The 12,637-nt window shown below is 42.1% G+C and overlaps 1 protein-coding gene across 1 annotated transcript in view; it reads left to right on the forward strand.

Moving 5' to 3' along the window:
* Positions 1-11,052, forward strand: part of LOC116301855 (uncharacterized) — a 63,873-nt gene extending 52,821 nt beyond the window's left edge. The window contains exons 53-66 of the mRNA XM_031711016.2: positions 88-654; positions 1,103-1,669; positions 1,864-2,054; positions 2,414-2,795; positions 3,276-3,848; positions 4,331-4,659; positions 5,073-5,310; positions 5,883-6,461; positions 6,877-7,196; positions 7,649-7,898; positions 8,251-8,820; positions 9,138-9,701; positions 9,992-10,335; positions 10,809-11,052. Of these exons, the coding sequence (XP_031566876.2) occupies positions 88-654; positions 1,103-1,669; positions 1,864-2,054; positions 2,414-2,795; positions 3,276-3,848; positions 4,331-4,659; positions 5,073-5,310; positions 5,883-6,461; positions 6,877-7,196; positions 7,649-7,898; positions 8,251-8,820; positions 9,138-9,701; positions 9,992-10,335; positions 10,809-11,051 (5,717 nt within the window). The 3' untranslated portion in view covers position 11,052. The remainder of the gene's footprint in view (positions 1-87; positions 655-1,102; positions 1,670-1,863; positions 2,055-2,413; positions 2,796-3,275; positions 3,849-4,330; positions 4,660-5,072; positions 5,311-5,882; positions 6,462-6,876; positions 7,197-7,648; positions 7,899-8,250; positions 8,821-9,137; positions 9,702-9,991; positions 10,336-10,808) is intronic.
* The last annotated feature ends 1,585 nt before the right edge of the window (positions 11,053-12,637 follow it).

A 12,637-nucleotide genomic window follows, 5' to 3' on the forward strand; every position in this document is an offset into this window, starting at 1 on the left:
CCATTCATGTTCCTCTTCCATTGATTTTATATTTTCAGTTTTTGATTGGGTGTTTCTTTACCTGATCTTGTACTTTTACAACCATAGGTTTGATGGAACCAGTGGATCTAATATCAGATATTGTGTTTGTCGTGGACTCGTCATCTACAGTAGACCGACCAAACTACAAAAAAGAAAGAGACTTTGTCAAGTCTTTAGCAAGAGCATTAAACGTCGCAAATGGAAAATCCCGAGCAAGTGTCATAACCTACGGTAGAAACACACGAGTGGAAACAAAATTCGACGACTACAGAACCACCTCTGAACTTGAACAAATTGTTGAAGACGCCCTGTACATGGGCGGGGCAAGAAGAATGGACCGCGCCTTGGAATCAACAGCTCAAGTGCTATGGCTTGCCAGATCCCAGGCAAAAAAGATTGTAGTCTTTTTTACTGCTGGTAGACAAGGGCTTGGTGCTAAGTCGTTAGAATCTACAGTCAGGCCTGTGCATGAACGCGGTGCCAAGGTCTTCGTAGTTGCGTTTGGAGAAGAACCCGACATCAAAAAACTGACCACTCTTGTGGAACAACCAGAAGATGTTTTCAGAGTTCCGTCGTTTGATGGTTTGAAAAAACGAGTTGTGCCTACGAGTAGGGTCATTGCGGCGCGATCAGGTGAGTGAAAACATTTTCATTTACAAACTCTTTGGTTTAAAAATAATTAAATGAATGCTTTGTCTAAATGAAATGCAGATACCTAGCCTTTTGACTAATCAAACTTGTCCTGAGATAAAATTCTATAGCGCAGATTTCATTGAGTGCTTTTCGCATGAGTGGGAAACGTACCATTCTGACTTTCAGCAAGGCTTCCCATATTTTCGTACAGCTCATCCAATCATAACAAGTAATTCTGTCTACGGTACAGCTACAGCACGAATTTTATGCATCGTTTCTCACAAACATGAAAACCTCTTTAAGACTATTGAACAAGATAACAAACCACGGTTACGTTACAGGAATCTCAAATCATGTATACCAATAACTTGGTGCGCTGTTACTTCGCACTTATCCACTCAATGCAGAGTAACGAGTTTAATGCTCATTTGTAATACGTGTTTTTCAGGTTTAACCAAAGTCTTACCCAAAAAGTCAATGGCGGACATTGTCTTCCTGGCTGACTCATCTTCAGACGTGCCAAGATGGCGTTTCGATGAGCAAAAAGAGTTTGTTAAAAAACTTTCTAAAACCTTCAATATTGCTCCGGATGGCTCGCGCGCATCGTTCATTTCCTATGGCAGTGCGCAAATTCTTGTCGGAGGATTCCATAACGCGCCATCAGGGTTTGACTCTGCTGTGACATCCACATCGTACGTTGGTGGCAACAGAAGACTTGACCTAGCCGTCAATGCAGCATTAAAGCTTTTCAGAGAATCCCGTCCTGGCGTCTCCAAAGTTCTGGTTCTCATCACAGCAGGAAGAAACAGCCCAGGGTCTGCACCTTTGAACTCTTTCACTCGAAAGCTCCGAGAACTTGGCGTAAATACTTACGTGATTACCATAGGAACGCTTCCTGACGCTGACAGCTTGCTGCCAATCGTAGACAAGAGAAGTGATATCATTCCTGTAACATCCTATGATAGGTTACCTTCTCGATTCAGTGATATACAGTTGATCATTCTTCAGAGTTTCAGTAAGTATTATCTCTGTGTATTGTTTTTAAACATGGCAAGGGTGGAGAATTATGAATACCACCAAATAGAAGCAGGAATCCCTAATGAAATAAAACTAACTGTTAAAACTAGTCATAGACATTTTTATCTGATCTCTTTTGTCCACTTGTTCCGGGTATCTATTTCTAAACTGATTCATGTTTTTCTGTTTTAGAGCCTGTTAAACCATTGGATCTCTCAGCAGACGTCATTTTTATGATTGACACGTCCAGCGATGTCAGTCCAGAAACCATCAAACTGGAGAAAGATTTCGTAAAGACGCTGTCAAAGCAGTTCAACATTGCTCCAGGAAAAACAAGAGTTGCTTTGATAGTGTATGGGGGCAGAGGAGAAGCGTTTGTTAAGGTAAACACGAAGAATACATACTTATGGCGAGCATACTTACGGCAGTAAAACTAATGTTCTAACTATGTTGTTTCTATTTACTTTGTGTCCTCGAATAAGGACACTAGATCGTAAGCTGGGCCATGGTAACGTCATCAGTGCTTGTGCATGACCGCTTAACCTCGTTATTGTAAACTCACCGGCAGCTCTAAGCGCCACCACAAGTAGTTAATCATTTAAGTTCCCCATCATACAATATGGATTTAGCATTGTCCAGCTTCAGCTGTAAAGCTAGATCGGTCCTTTCCTTAACTCTCTTGCTTTCAGTTATATATGTATTTGTGGAATTATTACAAATAAAAGCATTTTATTTCCCACAGCTCGACAGCGGCAGTTCTCCTTCAGACTTTGCATCCCTCGTGGATCGCGCTCCAACTATCGGAGGTCGAAGACGCATGGATAAAGCGTTGGATACTGCATCCCTTATCCTAACAGGCTCACGTCCGAGAGTTCCTAAAATCACCTTCCTATTGACAGCAGGACCACAGGCACCGGGAACGCCTGACAAATATTTGAGCACGGCAGCGAGGCTATTACGAGACATGGATACAAGGACGTATGTAATATCTATTGGTAATCAAGTAATAGAGCGAGAGATCAACAGCATTCCAGAGAAACCGAGGGATATCATAAGGGTTTTGTCAGGCACTGACCTTCCATCGAGTGTAGTTTCTGTGTTTAATGTCATTGTCCAGGATTATGGTGAGTATTTCATTGAAATATACTTCCTTATTTTCTCGTACCCATTACTAACACTTTTTAAAGCCTCTAGTGTTTAAGGGTTGTGTTCATAGCATTTGTTGTGATTCTTCGTTTCTTTGTTGCTGTTTGTATTTTATTGGTGGTAGTGTTGGTGTTGGTGGTTGTGCTGCGGTGGGGTTTGGTGCTAATTGGTAGAAGTGTTGGCGGTATTGTAGCTAGTATTGGTTTTGTAGTCGTCGGTGATGGTGGTGGTGATGGTGATGGTGATGGTGATGGTGATGGTGTTGTGATAGTGGTGGTGGTGGTGGTGGTGATGGTGATGGTGATGGTGTGGTGATGATGGTGGTGGTGGTGGTGGTGATGGTGATGATGATGGCGTGGTGATGATGGTGGTGATAGTGATTTCCATTTGTTCGAATATCTTTTTGTTGACACATTTTTAAAATCTTACAATGCTTTATTTTCACGTTTGTTTTTCAGGAAAACTAGGTCCAGTAGGTCACATGTACGATGTTGTTTTTGTCATCGACTCTTCCTCTACCGTTGTACCACAAGACTTTGAAAGACAAAAACAGTTCGTCAAATCATTCGCCCGTCAGTTCGGCATATCACGTGACAGATCACGTGGGGCTCTAGTAACATACGGCGCATATGCAAACCTCGACGTTCGGTTTGACGGCTACGAAAATCTAGACGACTTCGACGCAGCCGTTGACGGAGCCACGCGTGTTGGAGGAGAACGAATGATGGGCCGAGCATTAGATATGGCATCGAGAGTCCTTCACGAAGCACGACCAAAAGCCTATAAAGTAGCCATTCTTTTCACGGCAGGAAGACAGAGTCAGAACGCAGGTTCTTGGTTTATGGAATGGGCTTCTCGTTCGTTGAAAAATATTGGCGCAAAGACGTATGTCGTTGCTATTGGCAACCAACCAGACTCCAGAGAGCTTAGACCGCTTGTTGATCGAGACAGTGACATCTTGTCAGTTATTTCATTAGCTAACATCGGTGACCTCACGGGCAGAACGATTACCACGGTAACAGATGGAACAGGTAATGATAATCACTTAGTGATTTTGTTATAATATAGTAAGCAAGTTATATGAATTAGATATTCAAATTCACAGCTTCTAGCAATTATCAATAAAAAAGCTAACAACGACTGTACTACTCATGATTTTGGGTGTTTTTGTAATCAAGAAAGACAAATGGCATGCAGCTTTCCATTGTCTTTACATATAGTTAGCTAGTTAGTTGTAGCTAGTTAAAGTAGCAAACACACGTAGGGTGAAACAACTCTCCTCATCCTTGGAGTTAATTTCGCATGACTGTGAAACGGCACCGCACGCTCAGTGCACTGTCACAATACGGATTGACGTAAGTCCTTTTAACCAGTCATAGCGCGCGAGATGAATGTTCACCAACGGTCACTATCGCGACTGAGACATCGATGTCCGTGTGATGAGTTTTTTTCGCAGTCATACAAAATATCTAATAATAGTAGTTTTGACGTCACTACTTGTATCTTGTTACAGGTCCATTGAAGCCCTCAAACGTCACCTCAGATATCGTGTTCCTCACCGACTCATCATCAGCAGTCACCACCCAAGACTACACCGTACAAAAGGAATTCGTCAAGAACCTCGCACGAACCATGTCAGTCACCCCCGGCAAATCACGTGGAGCACTCATCACTTATGGTTCGTTCCCTCGAACTGTGTTTGGGTTTGATGGATATAAAACCACGCAAGACTTTAACAGGAATGTAGATAATGCGCCTTACATTGGAGGATCCCAGCAGATCGATACTGCTCTAAATGCCGCTAAAACTCTTCTTGATAGAGGGAACTCTCAAGCCGTCAAGGTAAGGTTTACTTTTATCAATAATCATTTGTGATTCATACACGGAATCTCAGATAATCGTGTTCATAAAAGCGTTTTGACATGTATGAGGGGCTAGTCAGTCGCTAGTAGTCAGTCAGGACTTTAGTCATTCAAATTGGTCTCCATATTTCGATTCGTTGTATTCGGTGTATAGACCATTGCAATCAAGAGTGGATGAAGGATAAAAAGTTAGAGAAAAAAGCAAATCCATTGATTCGTGAATTCGTGAATTCGTGAATTCCACAGTTACAGTTAAATCATCTATGATCGCGGATAATAGTACAGACTAATATTAGCTATAGCTTTACTCACACACCTGTGTCACAAATTCCCAACAACTCTGGTGTCGTTAAAAAATACTCATATTCACCTGAATATTTTGACACCCCGCAGGTAATCGTACTTCTGACGTCAGATACCCAAATGACGGATGATACAAGAAGACGTCTGAATGAAGTAACGAAAACTCTACGGTCATCTGGTGTGTTGACGTATGTTATTGCGATTGGTAGCCGGTCAAATGTCAAGGACTTGAGCACAATCGTGGACAGACCCGATGACGTAATGACAGTCAAACAATTCATCGATCTACGACCATACGTGGACAGTGCCGTTCGACAGATCATGAATGGTAAGTTATCTTTTGAGAACGGTTGGCAAGAATTCTGGGGAAGATTTCTTGTGATTTCTTGTGTGATCTCGTGTTATCTAACTTAGCTTAGCAGACTTCGAACTCCACATGAATCTAACCTAAATGAAACAATGGATTGCAAGGCGTCTTCCTTGATGTCATTAGGTTCGGCGTAGGATGTTTGACTTTATCTAGGTTGTGTGAGTGAATGAAGATGTATTTTTCATTGGTGGAGCACGAAAGCCAATTGAGTGAGTCATAGACCTTTTCTGAGATGGAGCACTGTGGTTTAGCTTCTTCTGTTCATCATGCCTTATATGGTGTTGTTAGTACCCAAGCTAGACCACAATGCATCCAGTTTATCGAAGACAGCAAAGATCTATATTTAGTCGAGTTCAGGTTTCTTGTCTCTCATTCGAGTGAGGAGTTGTTGGCGCTTCTATGACAGCAAAGATCCTGACAGCCACTGAGTCTGGAGGGAATAAAGAGACTCTTCAATTAATCTTACAATTAATTTCACAAATATAAAGATAGGAAAAGAAACTAAGAATTATCGTTGTCTCTAAATCAAGGTGTGACTTCACGACTTGACTTCAAAGCTGACATTGTTTTCATGACGGATGGTTCCAGTGAAGTGAGTAGCGCAATTTTTGCGCGAGAAAAAGAACTCGTGAAGACCTTGGCGCGCTACTTCAACGTCAAACCAGGAGCTTCCCGTGCAGCGGTCTTGGTGTATGGTTCTTCGTCTACCGAAGTCCTCCGATTTGGAGCAGATCAGTCCTTATCTACCTTTGATTTTGCTGTTGACCGAGCGCGATTAGTCGGTGGGTCACGTCGAATCGATCGAGTTCTTGAATCCGCTGCTCGGCTTTTCTTCGCCGCTCGTAAGGGCGTTCCCAAGATTGCCGTACTTCTAACAACTGGAAGGCAAGCGGAGGAACTTGGGGCCAAACCATTGGAGGTCGCTAGGCAACCGTTGACAGATCTTGATGCACGGCTTTATGTCATCGGAATTGGTCAAAGGGCTGATGTTCTTCAGATGAATAAGATTGCTTTGTCGCCAAATGATGTGTTTGTACTGCGATTACCAAGTGATCTGCTGTCAAAGGTGTCGACCATAACCCAGCACACAAAGAAGACAGCCAACCAAGGTAAACCATTTTTCAATATTCAGCGTCCAGAGTTTAAAGAAAAGCAAGCACGCGTCTTACATGCAATAAGTCGTTGCGTGATGACGTCATCATGACTAGTATTACCGGAATGCGTCGCGTATTTTCCTTCTTATTTGAACTTTTGTTCTCTGCCAGAATATAAGGCAATTGGTGCTGATCAACTGAATAAAACAAAACGTGTAAGGGATTATGGTAGTTGAAGTACATGATGCTAAAGTAGGAATCGCACAAGATGTCGTCCAAAATTCACTCCACAAATGTACGTTGGTCAAGTTTACTACGACTTCAACTATGCGCTTCACCAAATAGATTCTAGGGGCTTCTTATGAAAGCAGGTTGACGCGCCTATAGATCATATCTGCGGTTAATCAACTATTTGCTCGGTTTTCTTTAGGTAAAGTTCGTCGGACACTTCCTCCCACTGATGCCATCTTCCTCATTGACTCGTCCGACGAAGTGACAACTGATGAATATGAAAGACAGAAAGACATCATCAAATCCATCACACGATCATTTGACATTGGATTGACCAACACCAGGGTAGCGGTAATTGCCTATAGTGACCGTGGAAGGAATGTAATAGAGTTTGACACGCACGGTAACATTCTAGATCTTCATAAGGGTATAGATACCATCCCTTACCTCGGTGGAAGGAGACGACTCGACGTGGCCGTCACAGAGGCTAACGCGTTGTTATCTGAAACGCGACCCAAGGTAAACCATAGCCAAATATCTGAACCTCCCAATGATTCCGTGTTACATTTCCTATCTTACATTCTTACAAATTATACCCTATAGAGCAGTTTTTCGTATCACCGTGAAAAGCAAACGGCACGAACACCGCCGTGACACGTCAAGGCATACACCAGACCAATCAAATTGCGCGAGATTTTACTCTTCATCCAATCAAATGCCCGAAACACGGCATAAACACGCGGACGCGGTCAAGCAAAGGTTACAGCACTGCTCGACCAATCACATTGCAAGAGAAAAAATTAGCCAATTAAAATTCTAGAAAGCATTACGATCACAGCACGGCACGCTTGAGGCACTGAGCTTTTCACAGTCATACGAATACTGCTCTTTGTTCTGAAGATGAATAAACATGTGAAAGTTTTCGCATGCGTCGTTCATACATCTAAAAATGATGTATCGTAATGTTACAGGCCAATAAAGTCGTCTTCCTTCTTACAACCGGTCGCCACAGACCAGAGTTTGGATCGACTCCTCTCCGTACCGCTGCTCTACCTCTACGCGACAAGGCTCAAGTGTTTGTCATTGGCATTGGTTCTCGACCAAACGTTCAAGAACTTCAACAACTAGCGAGCAGAGATGGAAATGTGTACATGATTCCTTCATTAGGAAAAATGTTTCCTCAGATTGAGGTCATACAGATACAAGTGGCTTCAGGTATAGGTAAGTAAGTCAAAGTACAGAAAATTCAAACTGTTCCTTCCTAGACCTCTAGCTTGACCGAAATGTTTCAGACCAGGTGTCATTTTTTTGTTGAATTGTATCCATATTTATGTGTCTTCTCATGCGCAACCGTAGCCTGTGTACATGGCTCTCCGGGGAGGGGTCTGGGAAGGGTTCCGCGGAGGGGACTGACGAGGGAAAAGGGAGGGGGACTGGGGAGGAAGGGAGGAAGGGGAGGGGAGAGCCATGTTCACAGGCTAGCGCAACCATTAAACAAAGAAGTAATATTCCCATTCCGTTTTGGTTGAGCCGTTTCTCCTTCTCTCACTACTTCTCACTATTCTCTTATTAGAAAGTCCAAAACAAATGTCAGATCAAAAAATCGACCTCTTATTCGTGGTCGATTCCTCGGATAGCGTTGGAAGAACCAATTTCCTCAAGTCTAAAGAATTTGTCAAAGCATTCGTCAGAGCTTTTCAAGTTTCCCCTGATAAGACACACGTGGCTTTGATCAGATTTGGTGACACCGCGGAACTCAGCATCCGGTTTGGCGAGTACACAAACATCGGAGAGTTTAACCGGGCAGTTGATAATGTTGGTTTTGTTGGAGGAACAAAGAGACTAGATAAAGCTCTTGTGCTCGCTGCGCGCGTTTTACCAAAGGCACGTCCAAGTTCAAAGAAAATCGCAATCATCATATCTGACGGAAAGCAGACTCAAGGACCTGGAGTCGAACCTCTGGATTTTGCAGCGCAACCTTTACACGGGATTGGCGCCAAAGTTTACGTCATTGGAACAGGGCAACAAGTCGACATACCGAATCTGCAAAAGATCATCCAGAAACCGGGAGATCTGTTCGTAAGCAGGTCTTACGATGATTTGATACAACAGATACTTTATTTGATGAGGCATATGACGAAAGGTAAGATTGTTGGCATTAGTTGTTTATCTGTTTGGCTCTTTTTCATGTGAGACAAGGGAGTGATGGGCGTCGTTTTTGTGACTAGATGCTTTGAAATATGTAACTGCTCTTACTCGTCTACATTTGATGAAGCAACATATCGTGCTTTACGGCCCCTTATTGCAGGACAAAAAAAATTTTTTTTCCTTTATGATTTAAAAAAAATTTTTTTGTGCAAACAAAAACATTTATGTTTCTGCACTAGAACATGGCTGCCTTGAAACCTCAGTCTCTATAATAAACTGTTTCCAAGAGACGCTCCGCTCTGTCTTTTTCAGGTCCAGCAACAAGTCCACCGGGTTACATCTCAGACGTCATGTTCTTAGTTGACTCATCTGATTCCTTAACCAACCGAGAGTTTGAGTACCAAAAAGATTTCCTTCGAGAAATATCCAGGCGTCTTCGCGTATCTCCGGTTGCCACACGAGCTGGATTCATAATATATAACGACAATGCGCAACTCCGTATGAACTTTAATTCGTATAACACAACAGCCGAGTTTTATTATCAGCTATCGCAGATATGTAGGGAAGGAGATGGTCGGAGACTTGATAAAGCTATAGAGTTAGCTGGACAGACGTTTGCTGGAGTGCGTCGAAACGCGGCAAAACTCTTGATCATCTTCGCTAAAGGCAGTGCAATAACAGATCCAGACTCTAAACCACTTTCGGAGGTCATGAGACCCCTGAAAAACCAAGGTGTAGTGAGTAATGTTCTTGCTATCGGGTCTGAAGTAGATGTTGAACAACTGACTAGCATTGCTTTAAGGCCTGAGAATATTCTTATTGTGGATAGCTATGGCGCGCTGAGGAACCAAGTCGAGAGGATCTGGAAGCATATTGGTAAGTACAATCAAAATTTGTAAACTCTTATTTAGTATCTTTAAGAGATCGCAGACATATGAGGTTAGACCAAATAATAAGACAAGATAGGGACTGACTGACTGACCGACTGACTAACTGACTGACCGACTGACCGACTGACCGACTGACCGACTGACCGACTGACCGACTGACCGACTGACCGACTGACCGACTGACCGACTGACTGACTGACTGACTGACTGACTGACTGACTGACTGACTGTGACTAGTTAAGCTTTCTTACAATATTTTTCCTTCTTCCAACACAGTCGGTACAACCGTAGTCAGTTGCAACAAAACACTTGACGTCGGTATTGTAATGGACTCCTCTGGAAGCCTGGGACCGATTCACTACTCCAAGGAACGAGACTTCATTAAGTCCATCATCCGGGAACTGATCACAGCTTCTCCGCGCAGTCGCGTCGGCATCATACCTTTCAGTGACAATGCTGAAGTTGCGATCAACTTTGAAGACTTTGAGTCGATGTCCACGTCTGCTCTTGATGCTAGTATTGATGGTCTTCCATATGAACAAGCAAGGACTCGAATAGATAGAGCCCTTGATACGGCTAATAGGGGACTATTCACTACTAAACGATACGGGGTACCACAGGTAAGAGGGAAACAGTGTAGATTTTAGTGTATCTAGTACTACTTCCAAAAACGTCAAAAAACCTTTAAATTTCGTATCAACATCCTGGGTGATCAAAGTCACGGCATGGCTAACTCAAAGATCGAACCCTAAAACAACCTCAAGACTGATCAAAGTCAGGACACTGTTTAGCTTGTTTTAGGTTTTTACTGAGGTAGAAAAACGTACCGAAGGACCTGGAAATCTTGAAAGGTAGCTGCTCCTTTGCATAGAAGCGAGACGAACGGTGAGCTGGCAATGATAAAGACCTTTTTATCATCTTGGATAGTTATTCACCTATCTCTATCATTGCGAACTTAGCGTTCTTCTCGCTTCGATGCAAAGGCACGGCTACCTTTCAAGATGGCGCCGGGAACTTTGAAGGGGACTATTGAGAATAAAGCCTTGTGACCGATCCTCAACTATACACATAATGCGCTTCCTTTATTTTTCAGGTACTAATTCTGATTACAGACGGGCGACAATCTAAAGATCTCGGGTACACACCTGTAGATCAGGCAATAATTCCTCTCAGAAACAAAGGCATCAAGACTCTGACTGTTGGCATTGGTAAATACGTTGATCTGGAAGAACTCAAGCTCCTTACCACTGACAATATGAATATATTTATTGTGGGCGCGTTTGATGAATTAGAGGGAATTGTCAGAGGACTGGTGACTAGATCCTGTTCTTTGTAAGGTGAGTTGAATATGTTCCAATTATTATGTTTTGATACTACTGAAACCAGAATCCTCTTCGAATTCTTTTTCTTATTTCTTTCAGAAGAAAACTGAATATATTCAAGTGAATATACTGGGCTGCCTTTCATAAGCTTTCAATTACTATGACAACAAGGATCATTCAAGTTTTCAAAACTAACTATGAGAAGCTGGCATCTCGAGGTCCATTTGGTACATCTCACATATCCAGGTTGCATTCGTGCGATATGTATTTTACCAACAGGACAAAATTTTAGACTCTAAAACTCAAGTTGTAAGGGTGGTATAAGATTTTAATCCAATAGAAGTCAGAACCAGCCAGGCTCAGTATTGGGACTTTTTTATAAAGATAATTCATTTATCCAAATTAAGAATAAGCATGGTTTTCTACAACAGGCAGGTATCTAGCTATTTTTCTTCTTTTTATCTGTTACATTGTTCGCATGGAATTACGATAGGTTAGTAAACAAAAAGGAAATTTATATTATATCCAATCGGCACACTAAATAAAGTCTTACGATAGATTAGTAAACAAATCCTACTGGTCGAGTAAAGGAAATTTATATTCTATCAATCCAATCGGCACACTAAATAGAGTGTTAATTTCTCAATAAAAATATTATTCATCATATCTTTTGTAACATTAATTTGGGGAATGTCGTATGTTTGTAAATACGGACGAAAAGTCCATAGACCGGTCCATACTCCTGTTCAGCAGGGTCTATAAGGACATTTCTTCCTTTGTCATAACCACTGTGGTCAAAATCCACCACACCATTATTCAGAAATAAGATGTCATATGTGAGGTATAAGTTGTCATACCTTCACAGACATCCTGTTGAACACTGCACTCAAGGGATTCACAACATGGCACAAACCGTCATCCTTCAACCACCACTGTGGTCAAAATCCACCACACCATTATTCAGAAATAAGATGTCATATGTGAGGTATAAGTTGTCATACCTTCACAGACATCCTGTTGGACACTGCACTCAAGGGATTCACAACATGGCACAACCTTCATGATGCGCTACTTTAATATCACTTGTACAAACAACGTGCGCCCTCACGCCTTGAATATTATGACAGTGCCAATCGAAAATTTTGTAAGATTATTGAATCTAGTAACGGATAGTTTATCGAACTTTACACGAAGGTAATCTCAATACAAGTCAAATCTTCACCAATATTTGAATTTTGAAAGCCATGACAGCCATCAGGATACGTTACTTATCACTTGCACAGACTGACTACATCCGACCTCACGCCTCTAGAATGTTTTTCTTTTCTAAACAGCAAGGGACTTCTAGCATCAAGTTACTCAAACAGATAACAGAGATTTCAAAACAGATCCACTATTTTACTTCTAGAAACCTCCACTGACAAGCATCTTGCAGTTTAATGAAGTTCCAGTACCTTTGCCTCGAGTTCTGGTCGATTAGCTTTACTATTCTATTTATAACTGCAGATGTTCCTCTTGTTCCAGGCAGGAACCCAGATGGTGAAGGTAAGAATGTAGACTACCCAAGTTATTCTTTTCTTTGGATTTCCCACGAATTTTA

This window comes from Actinia tenebrosa, unplaced genomic scaffold (assembly GCF_029948245.1).
Source record: "Actinia tenebrosa isolate PJP-AT-01 unplaced genomic scaffold, QUT_ActTen_1.0 PGA_scaffold1__47_contigs__length_23844297, whole genome shotgun sequence".
In the NCBI taxonomy this organism is placed as follows: Eukaryota; Metazoa; Cnidaria; class Anthozoa; order Actiniaria; family Actiniidae; genus Actinia; species Actinia tenebrosa.